The following is a 21,176-nucleotide window of genomic DNA, read 5'->3' as shown; positions in this document are numbered from 1 at the left end:
ACTTTGCAGTGTACGAAATAAGTAATTTGATTGCTCAAAGAGACTGCATGCACCTCTTTCGATGAAATTTGTGCATCATATGAAAAAGAAGAAGTCACTGCTTTGTATTTTGCAAGACTGGAGCTTTCTTTACTTGATTTTCGAAGGCCGTGCACCAAGAGCTGCTGTTTCAAAACGAGATTTTTTATCTTTAGCTTAGGCCCACTTCGAAATAAGTATGGCTGCCTTTTCAAACATAGATGAAGTCAATGAACACGTGGAAAGCCTTGTGACATGCTTGAAAAGAGGAGAGATAAACGGTAGCTACAATGTCGCTATGAAAACTGTTTTAGTTTTAAGAAAAGCAGTAGGGCAACTGAGATGGGGAACAGCAAAAGAATTAATGGAGTTTGTGAGACTTGCGGGACAAAAACTGGTCGAGGCACAGCCTTCAGAGGCAGCGGTTGGAAATATGGTGCGGAGAATATTGAAAATAATCAAAGAAGAATATGCCACTGCGATTGGAAAAACTGAAGGTAAAGCTCTTTTATTTAAACAAGTTATGCGTTGAACTGATTTCATTTGTCAAGCTTTGTGAATTTATCAGCACTGGTGACCAAAAGATGCATTCTTGTACCAATACAATGAAGATTTCTTGCATGTATTTGTATTTTGTATTTATTGCTACCTAGCATCCGAAGGTAGTTGTTAGGACAATGAGAAGCTATGCTTATCGAGCAGTGCTTATGAAAGTTCATGTTTACATGATACAAAAAAGTGTAGCTTTTTTTATTTAATTGCCTTTAGATGAGTATTTTGAGAATCCACTCTAGCTTGATGGCTACAATGTTTTTTTAAACAGTTTTAGCTACTTCATGAAAATGTCAAAACTTTTTTCAAAACAAAGTCCAGGTGCTAGATAAAAAATTGTCTCAGGTAAACAAGTCTCTTCAAGGCTTTCTCTTCAAAAATCAGTTGGTTTTTGGCTTGCTATTTTTGCTTTGATTTTGTCAATAGATGGAACAAGTGGATCTTTGCAGGGATTCCTACTATCAGAAAAGAAGAGTGGAGATTTCACTGGTTCAGTTCCTTTACTAAAGTCAATTATAGTGGATGCCATTAATGAGTTGATTAGTGAGTTGGAAACAAGCATAGATAACATTGCAGCGCAAGCCTTGGAGCATATTCATTCAAATGAAGTTATAATGACAATGGGAGCTTCAAGAACTGTCGAAAAGTTCTTGAAGAATGCAGCAAGGAAGCGAAAGTTCAGCGTTATAGTAGCTGAATGTGCACCTTACTACCATGGCCAAAATCTTGCCAAACGTTTAGCTGAGACTGGTGTTGAAACTACCTTAATAGCTGATGCTGCAATCTTTGCAATTATGGCTCGTGTCAATAAAGTAATAATTGGTGCAGATACAGTAATGGCAGATGGTGGTCTCAAAGTTGTGAGTGGATGTGGAGCATTGGCTTTGGCTGCAAAGCACCATTCAGTGCCTTTGATTGTGTGTGGTGCCCTGTTCAAGCTATCACCCCAGTATGTTTGCTCATATGATCAAGATAACATTAACAAATTTCTCTCTCCACATGATGTGATGGATTTTTCAGAGGGTCATCTTTTGTCAAGGATTTCAATAACAAATCCAGCATTTGATTACATCACCCCAGATCTGGTGAACCTGTACATATCTGATGTTGGTGGGAATGCACCATCTTATGTTTACAGACTGCTTAGTGAATTATATCATCCAGATGATTATATCATTTAGAATTTAAAAAAATCAATAGGTTAATTCGATTTGTGACTAGTTTTTTGGCAAAGTCAGTTGCTTCTTCCAACTTTGTGGTGGCTCATTTGCATAATGGTCTAGTCCAATCATGTATGAATTTAAAGTATTTGCTGTGAGAAGAAATGGCCCCTTGTATTGCATTTAAAGGTAAAGAATATACCAACGGAAGATAAAACACAAGGGAAAAACCTTTCACTGAGATCTGCCTCTTCAAATCAACATAACATTTCTTTTTTTAAATTATTTTAGATTTTTTAAATTTTTTATTTTTTTTTTAAATTATAAAAACAACATAACAATGCTTGAATATATTGATATAGGCAGCATCATTTTAAAAATAACAATACATTGACAGTGCAGTCTTCTGCGCATGTGCTAAAATTTCATTGACAAATAAAAACAGATGTTAACCATATACATTACGTTTTCAATAAACATTCAAAATCAGAAATAATGCACCTCTGTTAGCAAACTCACATCCCTGATGCCTCTGATTTTTATTTTCTTTATTGCCAAGGAGGTAAGATAAATCTATTTCTTCTCTGGAATATCCCTGATTTTTATCAGGAGTAAAAATTTGAAAAGGACTGGGGTTTTGGTAAAACTTTATTAAGATTTTCCACCTATGTATGCTCAAGTCAAAGTGGGATGTTTGATGCATTGTTTTCCTAATCACATTTAGAAAAAAATCTTTCATTGGATTAGAGGTATTTAAATAATAGCAAATGTTTCAAGAAAATGGTGTGTATAAGCCCTATATTAGTTGTTTCATCTTGATGTTCGTTTGGTGCGAGTTCTACCAGCTCTTTGCATTTCATGAATAAGTCCTGAACTTCCTGGCTCTGGGTCACTGTTGGTAGATGTATCTAATAAAAAAATAAAATAAAATTAGGTGTTTTGTAAAAACATTTCTTTCCTTGTTTGAATTTTTCAAGTATTCTGTTTATGACAGTCTTCTTTCAACACAGAAGGTTTGGATTTTATTTTGACAAAGAAAAATGATGCAAAGATTTCCACCATTTTCTGACCATACAGTTTATTTATATGTTTTAAAACAGCAAACAACTGAAGAACTTTGATAAACATACTCGTTGTCTCTCTTTGGTTTCTTATTCTTGGGACCTCATGGAGCCAATTTGCTTGGCACCCAGGACACTTCCTTGCATCAAGATCCCTGTAAAAGTTTTTAAATAAGAAGTTTATTTGATGCCTTATTTCAAAAAACATTTGTAAACCCAATACACTGGACAAAGTCAGTTTTGTGTAATTTGCTACACTTAACATTTTCTCTCAAAGTTCATAAGCTACTTGGATGAATTTGAAATTATTTTCATGAAAAACTGGAATTCAACAACCCTCCAAATGTAGATGATTAAAAAGATTCAAAAATTAATCTTTCCTTTGAAGTTAGTCCTAATTGTGAATATTTTAACCAAACATATTTTGATTTGAAATGAAGTAGTTAAGAACTTTATTTCTTAGCTTCATTTCATCAAAAACAATAAAAACATGGTTGTAAGCAATTGCGTGTTAGCAATATTAGACCTTACTGGCTTTCAGGTTATGAAGTACTACACTAGAAGGAACATAGCTTGAAAAAAATTACTTACCTTCCTTTGAAAAACCTGGCAGCACAATACAAGTGAATTCTAACCCCACAGTTTGCACATGTTTGACCCTATGGAGAAAAAAATGTGTGTCTTTAAATGAAAACAGAAACATCTCTCTCAGGCATCTCAGTCCTTTATCAGCTTTTTTATTAAACCTTCATTAAAATTATTAAGTTGTTCTGCAATTTCAATACCAGATTCTTCTCGTGTAATGACTTAAGATCCTAAATTACTGTCTATACATAGCTTAAAATAAGACTTGGAAACACAGATATCTTTATAAATTTTCTACCATGCTAGATGGTAATCTAAACAAGCTAAAAAACTCAGCAAAGCATGTACCCACTTCCCACAGACAAGGCAAGACATCAGAACAGAAACAAAAATTTGTTAAACTGTACCTTGATCACAATATGCATGCACATCTTGCAGTCTGGAATCTCTTCATTGTAAATATTTTTCAAGTACATACTCAGTTCTATTAGTGTCCGGGGCCCTAAAGAAAAGTCACCATCAATCTAAAAAACAAAGAGTCAGTTTTTCCAACGTTTCCAAAAGATATTTACCAGGATAATGAAAATAATAATATCACCTTTTCATATTTTCACTTTAGAAGTATAAATTATGGGTTATTTATTAACTTCTCTTACTAATGTTTATATTCATATTAAGTTATAGTTTTGTTGATAAATATATTAGTTCATTGGCATTCAAATCATCTATAACTGAGCATTAAAATTCCGAAGTGCAAATATATCAATGTTATTTAAAAACATTTCATGTTAAATGGAAATTAAGGTATAAATGCAATTTCTACCTCTGTGAGCCATTTTTCTTCCACCAATTTAGTCAACAGAGACTAAAAAAGAAGCGATGTTCCTTTGAATTCTGCTATTTTCAACTTTGTTTTACAAGATGACAAGAATCTGGATGTATGGATTGCTCTGTACTTATTACGTTGGTGAACAACAGGTTCATGACTTATATCTCCTATAGGCTGTGACATTTTCAGGGTAGGAATAATGAGGCAGGGTCACATGGAGAGGAGAGCTTCTCAATGTCATGAGCTGATTTCAACCCTTATATTTTCAAGTGACTTCAAAGTATCCTTTAGAGTTTCATCTCAGGATTCTTATTTTACAAGTGACCAATTAAACTTGCCATACCTCTGAGGCACTTGCTGATATTTTCACATCCAATTCAGAGCCGAGATTCACAAGAGTCATCGAGGGGAGATAGCCATCATCAGACGAAACAATGGATTCAAGCTAGTGGAAAAATAGATACATCATGCAAGAAAAGTTACACTTATTTGATTTATGGATGAAGATTGCATTTCACCAATAAATATTTTTAGAAATTGTTAGAGCCAACTTGTGCCATCACACCCTACCGCTTATCTTGGTTTCTAGGAAGCAAATAGACCATCTGCCTCTTTGCTGGTTCCCTATTGTCTGCTTTCCTTGATTTTATTTAAGAAAAGTCCAGAAGAATTTGATAAAGATTAAAGGTCTTATAATCAATGCTTTAGGGCTCTCACAATCTTCCATTGTGTGTAACAAGGATTAGTTACACTATTGATAAATGTCTTGGTTGACCCAGATGGGAAAGCAGAACTTGAAATTCAGTACTATATCAAGCCTCCTTAAAAATGCAAGGTTAATCCTGAACAAGATTACTTACAACTCTTTTGAAAAATGCAATTTCATTGGCAGTGAAGCTGGTTGCTAGTTTAGAATGCTCATCTTCAGAACAGTTGACCTGAAATGAACCATGAATACTTGTACGTCAAACAATTTTTGTCAAAGTGAACATTTCTAAACACAATTAATGGTAGGAGAACTGTGGTATATCAAAAGTACTAATCCTTTTAAGACTGTTAAAAAGTTTAGACGCCCAGACATGTCAACCTTCCAATAAGCTGAGCTAAAAACAATTAACCAAACCTGATGTAGAACTTTACCTTCACTTTGCAATGAAGGGTTTAAAGTCATGGAACATACATTCTTATGACAACACCACGATTGAACTTAACACAAAACTAAAGGGCTTTGTGAGACAATTATGAGTTTCATTAGCCCATAACCCTTTAGAAAATGTATAACAATTCTGCATTGCGCATAGTCAGCCTTTCTTTATACAGGGAAGTTTTGGATGAAAAATTCATTTTGAAATCAGGAATAATTGAGCTAAGGGTGTGACTATCATATTTTGAGAACACCTCATGGAACCCAGTTTACATTATTGAAATTTCATCCGAATCTGCCTTTGTTATCAATTACTATTCAATAATGGTGAATATTGTATGAATTAAGTTATCAATATGGAAAATTACAATTTTCAACTTTTGTAAAAAGTGATGAAAAATTTCAGTACCAGTGCGTAGTATGATGTTCCATCATCTTCCGATTTTCCATGTCTTATTTCCATGAAGATTGGCTTGAGATTCTTGTTTATGATGGAAATAAATGCAGAAAATGAATCTGCATCATAATGGACTGAAAAGATAGGAAACCAATTGTTGGCGCAAATAACTGGACTAAATTTAGAAAATAAAAACCATAATGATAAGTTATTTATTACAATTTGAGAATGCTAACTTTGGTCAGCAAGCAGATAACTGTAGAGAAAGAAGGTTGGCTCATTTATTTTATATAGCGCTAACCTTGTTAAAAGACTTGTTTCAAATGTCTTGACTCGATCTTAAGAGAAATTGTTATCAAGCTTAACTGACTTCTGTTCAAACTTAGCTGGGTTAACTTTCATAATAAATTTAAAATCTTTTAAGCAATAACACAAAAATTGTGCAAAGTGCACCATTTAAATTGATCACCAAACCTCCGATGGAATTCCCCTAAACAGAAAATCATTAATGACATATCGTATTGTTGTTTTCATGAACGTTTTAAAAAATCACCAACCGTCAAATTTGTTGCAAGCCTTTTCATGCAATTGCCGAGCATTACGCTCTGTTGTCAAACTCTGTGCGACAAACCATTGCAGAAAATAGCGATGACTATCCTGATGCTCAACCATTTTCACAGGATGACAGCCTTCTATGTTTCCCGCCAAATTTTAGTCATTATTAAATAGCCTCTTTTTGCTTGCCTGATACCGAGGGGACAGGTGAGCGAAATTTCTTGTTACTTGTCAATGCTCAAGTATCAAATGCACGTTACATTCGTGCCTTTTATCTGATAAAGCAGTGGAAGAAGGGAGAGACTCTTATCAAAAAATACCATGGAGAGTACCGATGTCAACGGCAGTAATAATGTTGCTGAAGAGCAAGGAGTTGTGACTGAAAACTCATCATCACTGGGCGATGTCTCAAAATCAAATATCGAAAGTGCTGCTAACATTCCAAGAGATAAAAGCGATAATGGGATGTCAGTTAAAACACCTGGCCAGGCCGATGACATGGGAGATAGCGAAGCAGAAAAAGATGAAATGATTGGGAACGAAATGGCTAATTCTGTAGGCCCAGATGCAGATGAACAAATAGTGCAAAATAATATTGACTCTGCCGTAGAAAATCAAACTGTACAAGATGATATGCAATTAAGTAATGCACATGAAAAAAGTGCTGAGATTCATCGAGATGATATTGGTGTGACAAAGGAAAGCGAACAAAGCGAAGAAGATATAGAAAATGGACATGAAATAGTTGCCAAAAGAGAGGACGATGGTGTGACAAACGAAAGTGAACAAAGCGAAGAAGATATAGAAAATGGACATGAAGTAGTTGCCAAAAAAGAGGATGTTGGTGTGACAAACGAAAGTGAACAAAGCGAAGAAGATATAGAAAATGGACATGGAGTAGTTGCCAAAAAAGAGGATGTTGGTCTTCTTCACAATGAGGCTGGGCAAGACCACAGTAGTACAGTTGAAGAGAATAAAGAGGCTGTGATTGAGTCAAAAGACACTGATCAACTGTTGAATGATGCTGCTGATGAAGCTGAAGAAGCTCTTGTCACTGACGATGTTTCCAATGATGTAAAAGAAGATCTTGGCTCAGAGGATTGTAATATTACATCTAGTTCCATTCGCACAGAACCTAGCCAGAGTATTACAGAAGTGCCAGAAACAATTGACCACACTATTACAAAAACACAAGAACTGGATGGTGACAATGATAACACTGAATCAACCCAGCAAGCTGACAAAAAAATGGATGAAGAAGTCAAAGAATCTGCTGTTGAAAGTGAAGCAAATGTTGAGAATGCAGAAATGCTGCTAAATGAAAAGCCTAGGGAAAATGAATGGCTTGATATGCTTGGAAATGGTTTATTAAAGAAAAAAGTATTAGTACCTGGTAAAGGCCCTGATTCAAGGCCAAAACCAGGAGATGAAGTTACATTAATTGTTAATGGTGAGTTAAAAGATGGAGCTAAATTGAAAGAGGAGAAAATTGTCTTTATAATTGATGACAGGGATGTGATTCAAGCTTTAGAAATGGCAGTTGCACTAATGGAGGTTGGAGAGAAAGCACTTTTGTATACAAACTCAAAATATGCATATGGTCCATTTGGATGTGATGAAACTGAGCCAGTTATACCAAAAAACTGCGATATTACATATGAAGTAGAATTAATAGCAGTCAGTGAAGGTCCAGATAAAGAACAATTGTCTAATGCTGAAAGAGTTGAAATTGCAGATAAAAAAAGGCTCAGAGGAAATAGCTTGTATACAAGAGGAGACTTTGGTGGTGCAATTGAATGCTACAAAAGAGGACTTAAGTATTTAGATGGGTCTACTAGTGAGGAAGTCATTGAAATGAAAGTTAAATGCCAGAATAATTTATCTGCTTCTCAGCTCAAGGTCAATGCTTTTCAAGCAGCATTGCAATCCTGTAATAATGTCTTGAGGTTGCAGTCTGAAAATGTTAAGGCAATATTCAGAAAAGCAAAGTGTCTTGAGGCATTAGGTGATACAAAAGAGGCTTTGAAGTGCCTCAAAGAAGCCTCAATGCTTGATCCCAATAATAAATTGGTCCATAGTGAGCTTACTCGTGTAGGTAAATATGTCAAACAGAGCAGCCAAAAGGAGAGTGATATGTACAAAAGAATGGTAGAAGGTTTGAAGAAAGAGAAGCCAAAAGATGAAACAACTGATGACAGCTTCTCATTTAAAGTCATGGTTGGCACACTTCTTGTTGTAGGTATGGGAGTTTTAGCTGGATTTCTTTGGAACAAGCACTAGTTATTGAACCAGAATGCAAGGGTTTACATCAATCAGTTATTGAATTCCGCAGCTTATAACATTTGAATTTGGAATATATGTCGTAAAATTAACACCCTGATGGCTGTTACACACATGGCTTTTTTAGTTGAATTATTATTTTGACTAATGAATAAAAAGCCAGTCACCCATAGTTAAAACTTTGGCTTGATTCTGTAAAGCAAGACATAAATTGTGACTTGTTTTTCAGTTGAAGTTGGTGTTAACAGTGCAATCTGTAGATACAATTTTTTTGTGGGAACAACATTGCTATTCAAACTTGTACCCTTTACCCAAGCAAAATTGTTACCACAAAGCTAAGCTGATCTTGTTTTTTAATCGACCTTGTTACCACCAGGACCCTGTTCTGCATATAGTTTCAGGAGAAGTTCTTTTTGCAAATTAAGGTTCTCAAAATCCTATCCAGTTTTGGGATTAAATAGCTTTGAATCTTTGATTATATGATTTTTGAGCAGTGTACTCAACACCTAAAATCCCAAGTAGAATTTCTTAATTGTATTATACCAACTTAGGCATTCCTTTAACATTTATGATGCCAAAGAAGCTGATTTCAATATTATATATTCAATTGTTTACTTTCCTTTAAATTTGGTAAACTATTTAAAGTATACAGGTTTCATCTTATCATCTCTTTGAAAAGCTCTATTTTTTCTGAAAATAGTTTTTTTACCTTGTAGATGTAAAGTTTGTGTTTTAAAGTAATGAATAATGCAGAAAATTTTTGCTTTCAAGGAACATAACTTTACATAATTATGTTTGAAAGAATGTCAATTATGATGAAATCTACCTTTACTAGCTCTGAATACAAATCCCTATATCCTTAACATGACAAAATTGTGACCACCATCCTATTAATTAGTATAGTCTAGCTATTGTCTCCCTTTTTCAAAATAATTTAGTCATGTTTTTAATAATTCTTATATATTATTTGGCTAGTACAGAGTCCCCATAGGACATAACTGCATTTTTCAGATTTAAGTTTAGCATGCTTAGTAGCAAGATTTGCCCCATTGTTTAAATGTGTAGCAAAGACTTATATTGGATTACTTGTTTTGTATTGTCTTAGTTGTGTATAGCACAGTTTCAATTCAGCTTCATCAATTTGATTGTTGATTTTTGGTCTTATGCTATCATATTCATATTTTTAGAAAAAGGAGAACATGATTCGTCCCAATGCAATTTTACACCTGAAACTCCCCCAAGGGGCCCAGTTCACTCAAAGCCCGAGCTGGCTCTCAACGTCTTAACTAAAGTCACAGCCAGGGGCGGATCCAGAGCAAATTTAAAGGAGGGGCAGTCGGTAGAGAGGGCGCTGAAAAATTTCAAAAAATTGGTGACATGAGTACGCTGTATACAAAAATTTCAGATCCATTTTCAGAATAAACAACATAACTTTGCGTTAATCCTTGAAGCAAATTAACCTATCAGTCTCAGAAATTTTTCACGTGTTTCTCAATCTTCAAAAGGGGCGCACAATTTTAAAAAAAGGCGCTAGACTTGCTTCAACTCGTCGAGGGCGGGGCAACTACCCCTAGTTGCCCCCCCCCCCCCTTAAATCCGCCACTGGTCACAGCATAGCTGCTGGGATGGCCAATTTCTACGAAGGTTCTTGAGATTGAAGTATACAGTAGACTAATTTCAGTTTGAAAATTGTAGATCAACCAAAACACCAGCTTTCATTAAGGTGCCCTGGGCACCAGAACCTCAGTGTGGGTTGTAGTACTGCGGTGAAAGGCTAATGTACGTTAAGATAGTTTTTCTTATATCTTCTGAAGGCTTGAAGGTATTCCCAGCTGAAAGCCCAAACTCTATACTCTCCTCTAATTAGTTTTACACTGATGACAGCTGCCTAATGATCGTGCATTAAAGCTTGGTCCTCGCTAGCGACGCAAACACAAGCAAAACGCAAGCAAAGACCTTATACGCTAGTGGAGACGCATTCTAATGGGGACGGAATAGACAGAAGCATTAGGCTTAGGAGAGCATTTTTCCCTTCTGCTTTTAATGCTCTCACAGGAAAGAATAGCGAAACAAGCACAAGCGTAAGAAGAACGGAAGGAATTGATATTCTTGTGCTTGTCCAAATGCTTGTGTCATGCCCGTTCTTACTAGCTCAGAAGTCCTTTGTGCTTGCGTTTTAGCATGAATTGCTTAGTGAATCTTAGAGAAGCAATTTGGTACCGTCCTGTTCTACGCAAAAAGCGTGATCAGCTCTGCCTTACGGCATTGAGCACTATCTGAAAGAGTGATAAGAGGCATCTTGTTCACACTGTGTTTTAATATGAAAGCGGATTTAAAATATATGCGCTTGATGTACAAATGATCAATGTACATTGTAAAGGGGGAAATTTTGAAACAGTAGCACTGGAAAGGCGTATTTCACCGTTCTATAGGAGCATTACGAACATCCATCGCCTTCGCAGCGTTTTCAAGTAGATTCGCATTTGTCGAACAACAAGTATTTTCGAAAACGAATCGAAATGAAAACAATGCAAATGGGAGTATTGCAAACATTGTCCTATTCCCGCCTTTTTGTTGCCAATCCGCCTTAGTTTGCTTACTGTAACAAAGTGTTAGCAGGTGCATTGACTTTGGCACCTGTGCGTTTTCGGCTAACGCCCACTTGGCCATGATTAAGTGCCATCGCCCCTTGAGTTATAATTGCATTTTACATACAATTTAGTCAATTTGCCAAATCAGTTTTAGACTATCTACGAAGATGACCTTAAGTGCGCTTGAATCGAGACTACCAGTGATCTTTGGAGATTTTCATTGTTGTTGAGCACCCTTGTAGCCAAACAATAATTATGAATTCATGGTTTGTGAATCGGGGCTACCTGCCCTGCTTTGCGTTACGCCATTCTTCAATCAAGCCTTTATTGCCGGAATTTGTTTATGGCTGCGAAATTAAACTATTTTCAAGTTCAACGTGATAAAATCTGCTGGACAATTAACACTAGAATTGTTTAAAAACGTGGAATCTGGTAGAAATTGTAGTTTTACGGAATATTTATAAGGGTAAGTAAAATTAGAGTTATTCTTAGTACAAATATTTGTGACTGAAAATTCTTGAGCCACCAGTCAGCGTTTACTTAAACTCTTTATGGCCGTAAATATTTTAATTTGGTCTACAAGCAAACTTTTCTACATGAATTTTCAAACTGCTTCAAATGTGAGAAAGTGTTAGAGCTCGTAACAAAATGAGCCTGCTCTCTTGAGAAGATGAACAATCGACGAAGCTGCAACAATTAACACTACTTTTCAATAGATTGCATATTTAGGTAGCCATTTGAATGCTAACAGTTTCCCTGCGTGAAAAATGGTTAATATATTTTAGAATTTTTACGCCCATTACAACAGAACTGCAAATTATTATTCTAGAGCTATACGTCACATAACTTGCACACGTAGAAATAATATTTTCGGTGGGGATTTTTAAAATAAAAGAAGGTTTGTTGGCTTCAGTTGTATTGGCCTCAATAGGTTTTATTATAAGTTACCGATTCTAACATGCAGTAGACCAAAACTTGAAGTCCTTCCAACCTTCAAACTTGTAGTGAATTGATTTACTTTAAGTCTATTAGAATCTAATAACCTGCGAAAATTCTGAAAGACTGCATTGCATCTTCGCAAATTCTCAATTTCATATTCTCTTCATTAACAGCTATGTCGATTAATAAATTTTTAAGAATTTTATGCCAGTTAATTGCTTAATATTTGGCGGTTATGTCCTATTGAGATCTTCATCAAAGATTATTATCAATGGGAAAACAGCTTGCTTACAAATATTTTATAGACTTTCACTGTATTTTTCAAAACTTTGTACATTCTGATGCAGAACCATCACTTGCTACGCATTTATCGTAATTTGAATACGAGACACAATTCGTCAAAAAACATTAAAAAAGATGGCATTGTTAAGATAACTGCAAACAAATTTTCAGCTTGAGAAATAAAGCCAATAAATTTTCAGATAATTAGCAAAGACTTTATGGCATTCTGGCTGTTTCCCTTGATACTGGGAACTTGTTTAAAAAAATCCAATGATTCTTCAAAAATCCCAGCAACTGAATTCAATGATTCCTCATCCTTTTGTTTTATATACCCACATTGTGCTTCCTCATATTGGATTTGATTCCAGAATATTTAATTCACGAGAACATACAATTTTTGTAGTTATTATTCACTGCTTATACTCACAACCAATTCATAAACTTGATTGATCGATTATAAAAGGGTTTCCCAAAGAATAACAAGTGAATAATGAGGTGGAATAAAACGCAATACCTCTCGCAAATCAAATATTGGTTAATTGCATCCTATCAAGCAGGGACATTATCATTTTCTCGGCTACTCTTGAATATTCTATAGCAGACCCATTCATATTGGTGTTTGATTGTATTTTGTAGAAGTATGACCAAACTGGGCCTTTGGTCATTGATTGCACTTGCTGTGCTTGGTTCTCTTACCGATGCAAGATCAGGTATGATTCACAGGTTTCCATCACGATTTGTCATTTGCTAATCTTAATCATGATAACATTTTCTGCACTAAAAAATATACATATATAGATTTAAGTAAATTGTACTAGGAATCAATAATATAGATTAATTGATGAATCATTCTATCAACAGATTAAGAATATATTAGTTGTTTATTCCTAGGAAAATTCTCTTAAATTCATAGTTCTTTATTATACTGTACAATTTAGTATATTTATAGAATCTTTATTTTCTGTTTTGTTCTTAAAAAAATTGCAGATTAAAAATGTTTGTTTAGACTTTTTTTATAGATAAGATTGCATTGTCCTGAAATTTAGTTATTTCTTATCAATCTACAAAATAATACTTTTGAAGGAAAGTCACCAACTGAAAGTCACGATAATTAGCATTGCTCCCCCAATCCCCCCCCCCCCTGCGAAAAGCAGTTATGGCTCTGGCCAGTAAAACATTTCAGTGCAGTTGAAGTGGATACTAATTTCTATGGTATTTTTCGTCTAGCAAAGAGGAATGTACTTGGTCACAAAAAGGCTGTGAAGCCAGCGGACCCTGTCCCAGCAGTCGCGTTTGCAGCTGATGGCAAATGTAAGTCTGTTTTTTAAAATTAACATAAGGTCACTATGTTAGGGCAAATTTCAATAACAACTAAATTTCCATAGTTTGGACTAGAGAATGGACTATATATTCCCAAAATCTAGACTATAGAATGGACTATATAAATTGTTCTCAACGTTTCTCAATTATAAATGCGCCACAGAGCCTATAGAGTGGCACCACAATTTACAAAATCATTTGAATGTGTTGCAAATCGACCCGAGATATTGCAACGTAACCACGGGCTCTTTCCCCATCATACCGCTGTAACGGTACCCTGGGTACGCTGTAAATTGGCTTTGGTTCTAAGCAAATCTCACGCCTTTCACTGGTCAGATCTTAGTCAATTTCGAACACATTCAGCCAGCTGATTGTGCATGCTTTGAGGTATTTTGTGGTTTTTTATCAGGCTACAGGGTCAGGAATCTAGCATGTTAAAAAAAGAATTCTCACAACGGCTGCCACTCTAATAGAATATAGTGCCTTTAAAAGCTAATCAAAGTTGATTTATTGCTCTTACGCCTATTTCATGCTCACGGATTGTAGGTAAAAATGTTATTCTTTTGTAGAAATGATCTTGTCGTTTGTATTATTAAAACTCATTATTAATTAACGTTAGTGAAACATAACACAGTTGCTTCTGGCCACACTGGGCAGACATACACTGGTTTGCGCTTCACCACAGGATAACAGATTACAATACACACCGAAGAGAAATCGAGGAGTCAAGGAAGCCTAAGATCATTGAAAACAAAGAAAATTATTAATAATTCTTTTGTTGCATTTAAATTAGGAACTCTGATTGAACCCAAAAATTTCAACTTTTTGCGTCCCTATAAGTCCTCGATGAAAGTTTTTTAGTATATGTTTATGTCTCGCAAGGATTTACCCTTTGTCATGATACAAACATTATGTTGCCCATCAGTTCAACTTTAATAGCTAGCCTCGCAAAATAAAATGATTTCTGCGAAATAAATTTGATAAGAAATCAGTAAGTCAAAGTTCAAATTAAATATCTAGGGTTAATAGGTGAAGGGTTAATAGGTGAAAGGTTCACAGGTGAAAGGTTCACAGGTGAAAGGTTCACAGGTGAAAGGTTAAGCATGTTTTGAGGATTGCATGCTCAACTGATTTGCCCTTTTACAGAATGCTTGTGTTTGATTTCACCCTATGTTTTGTCCAAAATCTGACACTTTTCTTTCCATCAAGGGCAACTTATGCACACATTGTTATCAAAGAAACAGATCGCTTTTAATGGCACTTAAATCAAGCTCTTATGCTTAAAATAACTTTTTTTTAATTGCTGTGTAATTGAATACAGATGCTCGTTTTCTATCTTGTTACTCTGTCTTGCACATCATTTGTCAATACATTATTTGCGATTTTTATCTTATTGATAGTATCAGAAACAACACGAAGAAAACTTTTAGCTGAAATCAACAAATACCGCCTGATGCATGGAGTCTCGCCTCTTGGTTATTGTCCAGTATGCGAAACTGATGCCCAGAAATGGGTAGAAGCCATTGCCAAGGATGGTCATGTTAGAGCTGACGTTAACTCGACAAGGGGACAAACTGCTTTCAAATTGAAAAGCGATGCTGTTGTTGCCAAAGGGGGTGACTACCTTGGAACATTGATTGCTGCTTCATGGTAAGTAAAAAATTCTGTGTTTTTTGTTTTTGCAGGTTACCGGCTCAAGTCAGTGGCGGCGCCAGCCAATAGACTGTTAAAGGGGGGAGGGGCAAAATAGAATAACATAGGCTACGCTCGTCTCACTATCAAGAAATGCTCTTTTAACAACAGGAGACGCCAATTTCACCAATAGGAAGCGCCTATGACTAGCTTTTTGCTACGTAGATGCAGTTTCAAAATCATATCACAAAACAGCACTTGGCCAAAACATTACCACTCCCCTAACAATCGCAATTGCTACAGAAGTATCCTCATTCTACCTTGGCGCTGCCACTTTTTCGTCTTGCCTGGCTAGACTCATTTGAAGCAGAGTCCAATATCTATATCAGAAATGTTATAGAAGAGATGAAAAATAGCGCGAAAAAAAGGAAAAAAGACCACTCCTAGAGGACATCAAATCACCGTGCAGGCACTCTGGTACCCTTATGCTGGGAGGGCTGTAAACCGCCCACCTCCCCCTCGCTTTTTGCTGAAGTATGATATCAAGAATGTGGCACTAAAGACTGCCATATGAGTTTGCCAGCTAGTCTAGAATCCCCTCATTTCACAATGTGCTCGAGTGTCCCAGCCATGATCTAAAGTCCTGCAAATTTTTCTAGAAAGTTAATATTGCACTTGCATTTAGCCCAGGCTTTACAGTTTTTACTTTGTTTTTACTTCACAAAGTGTTTACTCTATAGGTTTGTAAAAGCTCGATCTAAAAGTAATTTATTTCCTCTCGATACAGGTACAACCAAATCAAGAACTACGACTTCCAAAGAAACGAATTCAAAGGCATGGCTAGTGACTTCACACAGCTGGTTTGGAAAGAAAGCGGTGTCATTGGATTTGGTTCCAAGAAAGCTACTGATGGCACTTACTACGTCATTGCATACTATGCTCCTGGTGGAAATAACGAGACTCTTGGCTTCAGGGACAATGTCAACAGAGTTACTGGAGCAGGTGATCTGGATCAATCCCAACGTAAGTACACTTTTCATATCAGCGGTAGGTGACAAAGTGTAAAGTAGAGGAACAAAGTAGAGATATTTAGACAACGCCCTTTTTACTTATTATGGTTATGAAATGGCAGTCCTCATAACGAAGCACTTTACAATAATTTAACTCCTCCTATCCTGCCGAGAACACGTCTCCCTAGATTCTCTTGGTAGCACGGTCATTGCTGTCTAGGTATATTTTTCTGTGGACCTTTGTTAAGCCAATTCATAACCGTTCACTCATAGTTCTGTCTTTGATCCTTCATGCTCATTTTGCTCTAAATTTGTCTTCTACTCGACTAAGAGATCTAAACTTGTTATCATTTGATTGTGCTAGCGAGAGCCTGCAAAATCGACTATTGCTGTTAAGCGAAGAACAGTGAATGTAGAAGAAGATCTTGTTAATCGTTCAAGTTGATTGTCTATTGCTCCCGAGAAAAAAGAAAGCCATATGGATTCACTGTTAACATATTCAGCCAAACTATTAAACCTTTGATATTTTTTTCCATCTGCTTACTTAAAACTCTTAAAACAGTCTTTTTTAGCCGGAGAATCTTTCTAAAAAACATTGTTTATTGTTAAAGGAATTTTTCATCAAAAATGCTTTAATAAATACAAATATACCATTTCTAGTGAAATGTCCTGACCAGTGGCAACTGAATGGCAAGGCCTGTTACCGTTTCTTCGAACAGAAGTTGAGCTGGGGTGATGCTGTTGATCATTGCAACGTCCTCAAAGGATCACTAGTTTCTGTTGAATGCCCCGATGACAACATTTATGTTAAAGGTAAAACAGCTAATGGTTATTTTGTTGTCTTTGATTCGATCAAAAGAATTTTACACCATTCTCATTCTGATAGCCTTTAAAACCAGCGGTGGTAATATGATAGCGTTTATTAACGGTGTGAAAGTCATTGGAGCGATTGATCGGAACTATATTTAAATGAATTAGAGTCGGTTCTGATTTCTGCTAACGGAAGAATTTTTCTCTTTGGTTACATTGAATAGGGGACTTTACTCGATTCTCAAATTTTTCCCCACTTGAAACCCAAACCAACCCAACTCTAAATCAAAACCCAGTATCGAGAGATGCTTAGAAATAGACATCTAATCGTACGTATATTTTGTCACCAGTGGCAAAACAGTACCCATTGAAGTTTGAAAATAGTTTACCTCTTCTAGCTATGTCCGTTGAAAAGAAAGCCGACATAGCATGGATCGGAATGTCAGATATGGCTACCAAGGGCACATACCAATATGTTGATGGCACACCTTTCGTTTTCTCTGACTTCACCATCGATGCATACAATTGGCATGCCTCAAATATGGACAATGCCAGAGGCAAATGCATTTCTCTAAATGTTACCAACAGCGGCTGGCAATACTCTGATTGTAACACCGCTCTGCCATTTATCTGCAAGCTCAAGCCTAACGGTAGGTTAAGTTCGTCTTTTTATTCTGCACAACCTTCAAATGTTTCAAAACCCAACAAAATTCTTTATCAATTTTTTCTGTTGGTCTTGATATTCAAGTAATTTGTCGTTCATACTTTGCATTATACGCTACTTTGTTTTAATGTATAATGAAAATAAATCTTTGGAGAATTCCCAACCAGTGATTTAAATTGTCTGGAACCTCAAATCAAATGATTACTCACATTTACTATTACAAATAGAAGTTGAAAGAGAGATTACTCCTAAGGACATAACAAAAATAATTGCTGTATCATGGCATATTATAACTGGTAGGACAATACACGAACCTGTCAAATATTTAACAGCAAGTTATTAAAGAAAATTTTAACAACTGAATGGCAAAACAATGGCATATGCTATGTTTAAACAAGAGACATCTCGAGTGCTCGAGTAGGAAAAATTATCTCTTCTTTTCAATCGAGCTTTTCTAGATCTTTGTGAATCGCTTTTTCTTTATTCTTCTAATAGGAGTGTTGAGTTTTGCTGTCCAACTCTATTTCCCTGGAAGCTCTTACACCAGTGATCTCATCGACTCTACCCAGCCAAGATACATCAACTTGAAGAGCACCATTGAAAAAGCGGTAAGTGACGTGGTGACATCATTTCAGTTGCGTTATGGTAAGGACCTAGACAGACAGGCCTTTACGACATGTATACAAGGGCCAGTAGAATGGGCAAATTGATAAAAACTTGAAGCAAACTTGAATTTTGCATCAGATCTTCTCTTCTGCTCTATTGTTTTGCAGTTTATTGCATTCAAGGTAAAATTTTTGTTCTTGAAAGTAGTCATCCTTGCTATGCCTTGCTCTCTGCTGCTCAAGAAAATCTTTCTCTAATTGATATCCCCTCTCCAATTTCTCCAAATTTTGTTTAAATCAGTGTTCGATCTCTTTTTAGGTCAATGAAACATATGGAAAAGATATCTGGTTTGCTGGTTTGACAGTCTACCAGTTCTGGTAATAGTCCCGAATATTTTCCCTTGATATCTTTTTCAACAACTTCGTCTATTCCGTTAACTCATTACAAGAGCGTATTTATAAATATCTTAACTGCTTTTAAATTATCTAAACTTTTTGGCTAGAGTATCAGAACATCAGTGTCTACAAAGTTTAACGTGGTAATAACTGCTGTATTAAAGTGCTTCCAGATGGGCTGAATAGAAGACGAGAGATGAAACACTGAGAGCAGGAAGGGAATGTGAAATGAAGAGAATAACGAAATGTGTTTATGAGAAGTATATAAAAGGATAAGAAGTGACGTGCGAGTGAGATAAAATACTGTATATGAAGAAATGGTGTAGATAGAACAGGAAAGATGTGGTGATTGATTAAAGAAGGAATAAAGAATTGAGATATGTGTGGGAAGGAAGGTGAAGTAGAGAGAACAAAACAGAAAGAAGCGGCCGAGAGGTTAATGAAGTAGTCGAATAGGGGTAACAAAGGAAAAATAATAAAAATGACAAAAGGGAAGATTGGAGAATCAATGGAATGTAGATAGAATCATAAGAGAAGCGAATGCCAAAAACAGAAAAATAAGAAATGGTAGAAGTTGAATCTTTATTATTTTTTTTTTCCGCTAGAAAGGCAAATATTTTGAAATTTATCGTATCATGTTAGGCCTCGTGAAAACAAAGAGATTGCTGCAACCACCATGTTTAGATTCGCACCAGACGTTCGTGCTCCTGTCGATCCTATCAACAAATTTAGGGTGCAACTTAAGAAACAAGACAACCTTGAGATCCTTCAAGTCAGACTTTTGACAGGTACGGAAACATTTTTCTAAAAAATTGATTGCCAAGAAAGCATGTTGACACCTGTAGATTTCATACTTTAGTACCATCTGATTTTCTTCCTTTTCTTTCTCAAGATCACAACTGCAAGATACTACTGTAAGACAAAATTGTATAAACGCTTTGAATGTCCAAAAATTCTTAAGAAATGTTAAAAGCGACTGGCCTGGTATAAATTATAAAGGAATTTTAGTGCCAAATACACTCTCTCTTCTAGAAAGTGAAAAATTGCCATGTCACAAAGCCTTCCTAGAACATTTAGTAAAATCACCATAAAAGCTACAATTTTCTGTGTAATTGGCTTTTTTCTTAGTTTCCATCTCTTCTTTCCAAAATCTTTCTAAAAAATTCTAAGGAGAATGGCCCATAAATGAAGAACATTCCGTCTTTATAACTACATCTACATTTATAACTTTATATCTGTGCCAAGAAACTTCGATTTTCTCAATGTTTTTAGTCAAAATTTTAATGAAAATTTAATATCTGTTACTTAGTAGAGCGTACACATCAATGAAGACTTTCAAGTCATTGTGTATTATTGTTTTTGAAACAGGAAGCGGACGTGATAGCCAGCCTGCCGTACAAGAAGGAAACTGTCCAGTCCCAGCATGCACCAGCAGCTGTTTCCCAGAATGCAACCCTCAATGTTGCAGCACAACCGTCAATATTCCCCTTCCCGCTGCTGCTCCTCCACCCCCAATGCCTGTTGCTTACCCACCACCAGCAATGCCAGTATACCATCAACCACCGCCAATGCCAGCCATGCAATACCAGATGGCACCTCAGCCAACATGCGCCCAATTCCCACAATGCGCCTCTTTCTGTACCCCGGGTTGCCCGCGACAATGCTGCGCCAGATATGGCAAAAAGAGAGACAGTCTCTCGAAGAAAAGTAAAACACATGGCAAGCACCATTAGGACTTGAATTTGAATGTGTGGCGTTGTTGCCACGTTACTGTTATTTCAACTGGATTTCACCGGTTATAATGGGTTGCAAAGATATTTCAATGGATCTTCTAAATCATGGCTGGAATCGCTGCCTAAACAAACTATGACAATATTTATCATCCTCTCGAGCTGCCTAATATGTTAATCATGTAAATTTGCTCTGTGCAACTTGTATAGCACGAAATCCTTTCCAGGGAATCTGGGCTTTAAATGAGCATCAGTATTTTCGAGTAGAAATTGCGGAACCCATATCATTGCTAAAAGGGCTTTTATTAAAAATAAGATTTATACTTCTGTATGGAAATTGCATTGTATGTATAATTTTAGTCGTTCGATATTGTGAAATTCAAATAAAGTGTACATCGAGGAATGCATTTTTAAGAGTCCACCCTCGAATTAAGCGATGCTTTTCCTTAATTTCCTTCTCGAAAAATGCTTTATCAACAATAAGAACTGATGCAATTGTAAAACGAACAACATTTTACGAAAAAAACTAAATTGCTGCTAAGGAAATATACCTGAACCAGGAATTTAGTTAACGAATACTTTTATTTACAGGGACGAAATACTGCATTGGAGTCTT

General features: G+C 36.0%; 4 protein-coding genes across 4 annotated transcripts; 3 read left to right on the top strand and 1 right to left on the bottom strand.

The window, feature by feature from the left end:
* The first annotated feature begins 12 nt into the window (after positions 1–12).
* Positions 13–1,896, top strand: LOC135689140 (translation initiation factor eIF2B subunit beta). The gene is made up of 2 exons (XM_065206262.2): positions 13–515; positions 997–1,896. Exons 1-2 carry the CDS (start codon positions 218–220, stop codon positions 1,749–1,751), a joined length of 1,053 nt encoding a protein of 350 aa, XP_065062334.2. The 5' UTR covers positions 13–217; the 3' UTR covers positions 1,752–1,896.
* Positions 1,897–1,975: 79 nt separating this feature from the next.
* On the bottom strand, positions 1,976–6,466 carry LOC135689142 (non-structural maintenance of chromosomes element 1 homolog). Its single transcript, XM_065206268.2, has 9 exons — positions 6,304–6,466; positions 5,759–5,880; positions 5,066–5,143; positions 4,549–4,650; positions 4,200–4,241; positions 3,784–3,900; positions 3,383–3,450; positions 2,861–2,946; positions 1,976–2,638 (listed from the first exon to the last, which is right to left on the bottom strand). Exons 1-9 carry the CDS (start codon positions 6,416–6,418, stop codon positions 2,541–2,543), a joined length of 828 nt encoding a protein of 275 aa, XP_065062340.2. The 5' UTR covers positions 6,419–6,466; the 3' UTR covers positions 1,976–2,540.
* Positions 6,467–6,501: 35 nt separating this feature from the next.
* LOC135689134 (uncharacterized) lies at positions 6,502–9,721 on the top strand. Its single transcript, XM_065206257.2, has one exon. It carries the CDS (start codon positions 6,623–6,625, stop codon positions 8,579–8,581), a length of 1,959 nt encoding a protein of 652 aa, XP_065062329.2. The 5' UTR covers positions 6,502–6,622; the 3' UTR covers positions 8,582–9,721.
* A 1,757-nt stretch (positions 9,722–11,478) lies between these two features.
* Positions 11,479–20,953, top strand: LOC135689135 (uncharacterized). The gene is made up of 11 exons (XM_065206258.2): positions 11,479–11,638; positions 13,030–13,103; positions 13,621–13,704; positions 15,114–15,363; positions 16,133–16,368; positions 17,016–17,168; positions 17,564–17,815; positions 18,325–18,437; positions 18,754–18,812; positions 19,473–19,618; positions 20,199–20,953. The coding sequence occupies exons 2-11, from the start codon at positions 13,034–13,036 to the stop codon at positions 20,561–20,563; spliced, it is 1,728 nt and encodes a 575-aa protein (XP_065062330.2). The 5' UTR covers positions 11,479–11,638; positions 13,030–13,033; the 3' UTR covers positions 20,564–20,953.
* The last annotated feature ends 223 nt before the right edge of the window (positions 20,954–21,176 follow it).

Source organism: Rhopilema esculentum, chromosome 9 (genome assembly GCF_057945365.1).
Source record: "Rhopilema esculentum isolate cy_ngs chromosome 9, ASM5794536v1, whole genome shotgun sequence".
Classification (NCBI taxonomy): Eukaryota; Metazoa; Cnidaria; class Scyphozoa; order Rhizostomeae; family Rhizostomatidae; genus Rhopilema; species Rhopilema esculentum.
This window is presented reverse-complemented; position numbering and strand designations above follow the sequence as displayed.

Excerpts from the sequence above, each read along its gene's own strand:
- LOC135689140 (XM_065206262.2), top strand. The coding sequence starts at position 218 with ATGGCTGCCTTTTCAAACATAGATGAAGTCAATGAACACGTGGAAAGC. Across the intron at positions 516-996 it reads TGCGATTGGAAAAACTGAAG|ATGGAACAAGTGGATCTTTG; the intron begins GTAAAGCTCTTT and ends TTTTGTCAATAG.
- LOC135689142 (XM_065206268.2), bottom strand. The coding sequence starts at position 6,418 with ATGGTTGAGCATCAGGATAGTCATCGCTATTTTCTGCAATGGTTTGTC. Across the intron at positions 3,901-4,199 it reads AAGAAAAATGGCTCACAGAG|ATTGATGGTGACTTTTCTTT; the intron begins GTAGAAATTGCA and ends TTTGTTTTTTAG. Across the intron at positions 2,947-3,382 it reads GCCAGGTTTTTCAAAGGAAG|GGATCTTGATGCAAGGAAGT; the intron begins GTAAGTAATTTT and ends AAACTTTTACAG.
- LOC135689134 (XM_065206257.2), top strand. The coding sequence starts at position 6,623 with ATGGAGAGTACCGATGTCAACGGCAGTAATAATGTTGCTGAAGAGCAA.
- LOC135689135 (XM_065206258.2), top strand. The coding sequence starts at position 13,034 with ATGACCAAACTGGGCCTTTGGTCATTGATTGCACTTGCTGTGCTTGGT. Across the intron at positions 17,169-17,563 it reads TGACAACATTTATGTTAAAG|CTATGTCCGTTGAAAAGAAA; the intron begins GTAAAACAGCTA and ends TACCTCTTCTAG. Across the intron at positions 18,438-18,753 it reads AGAGCACCATTGAAAAAGCG|GTCAATGAAACATATGGAAA; the intron begins GTAAGTGACGTG and ends ATCTCTTTTTAG.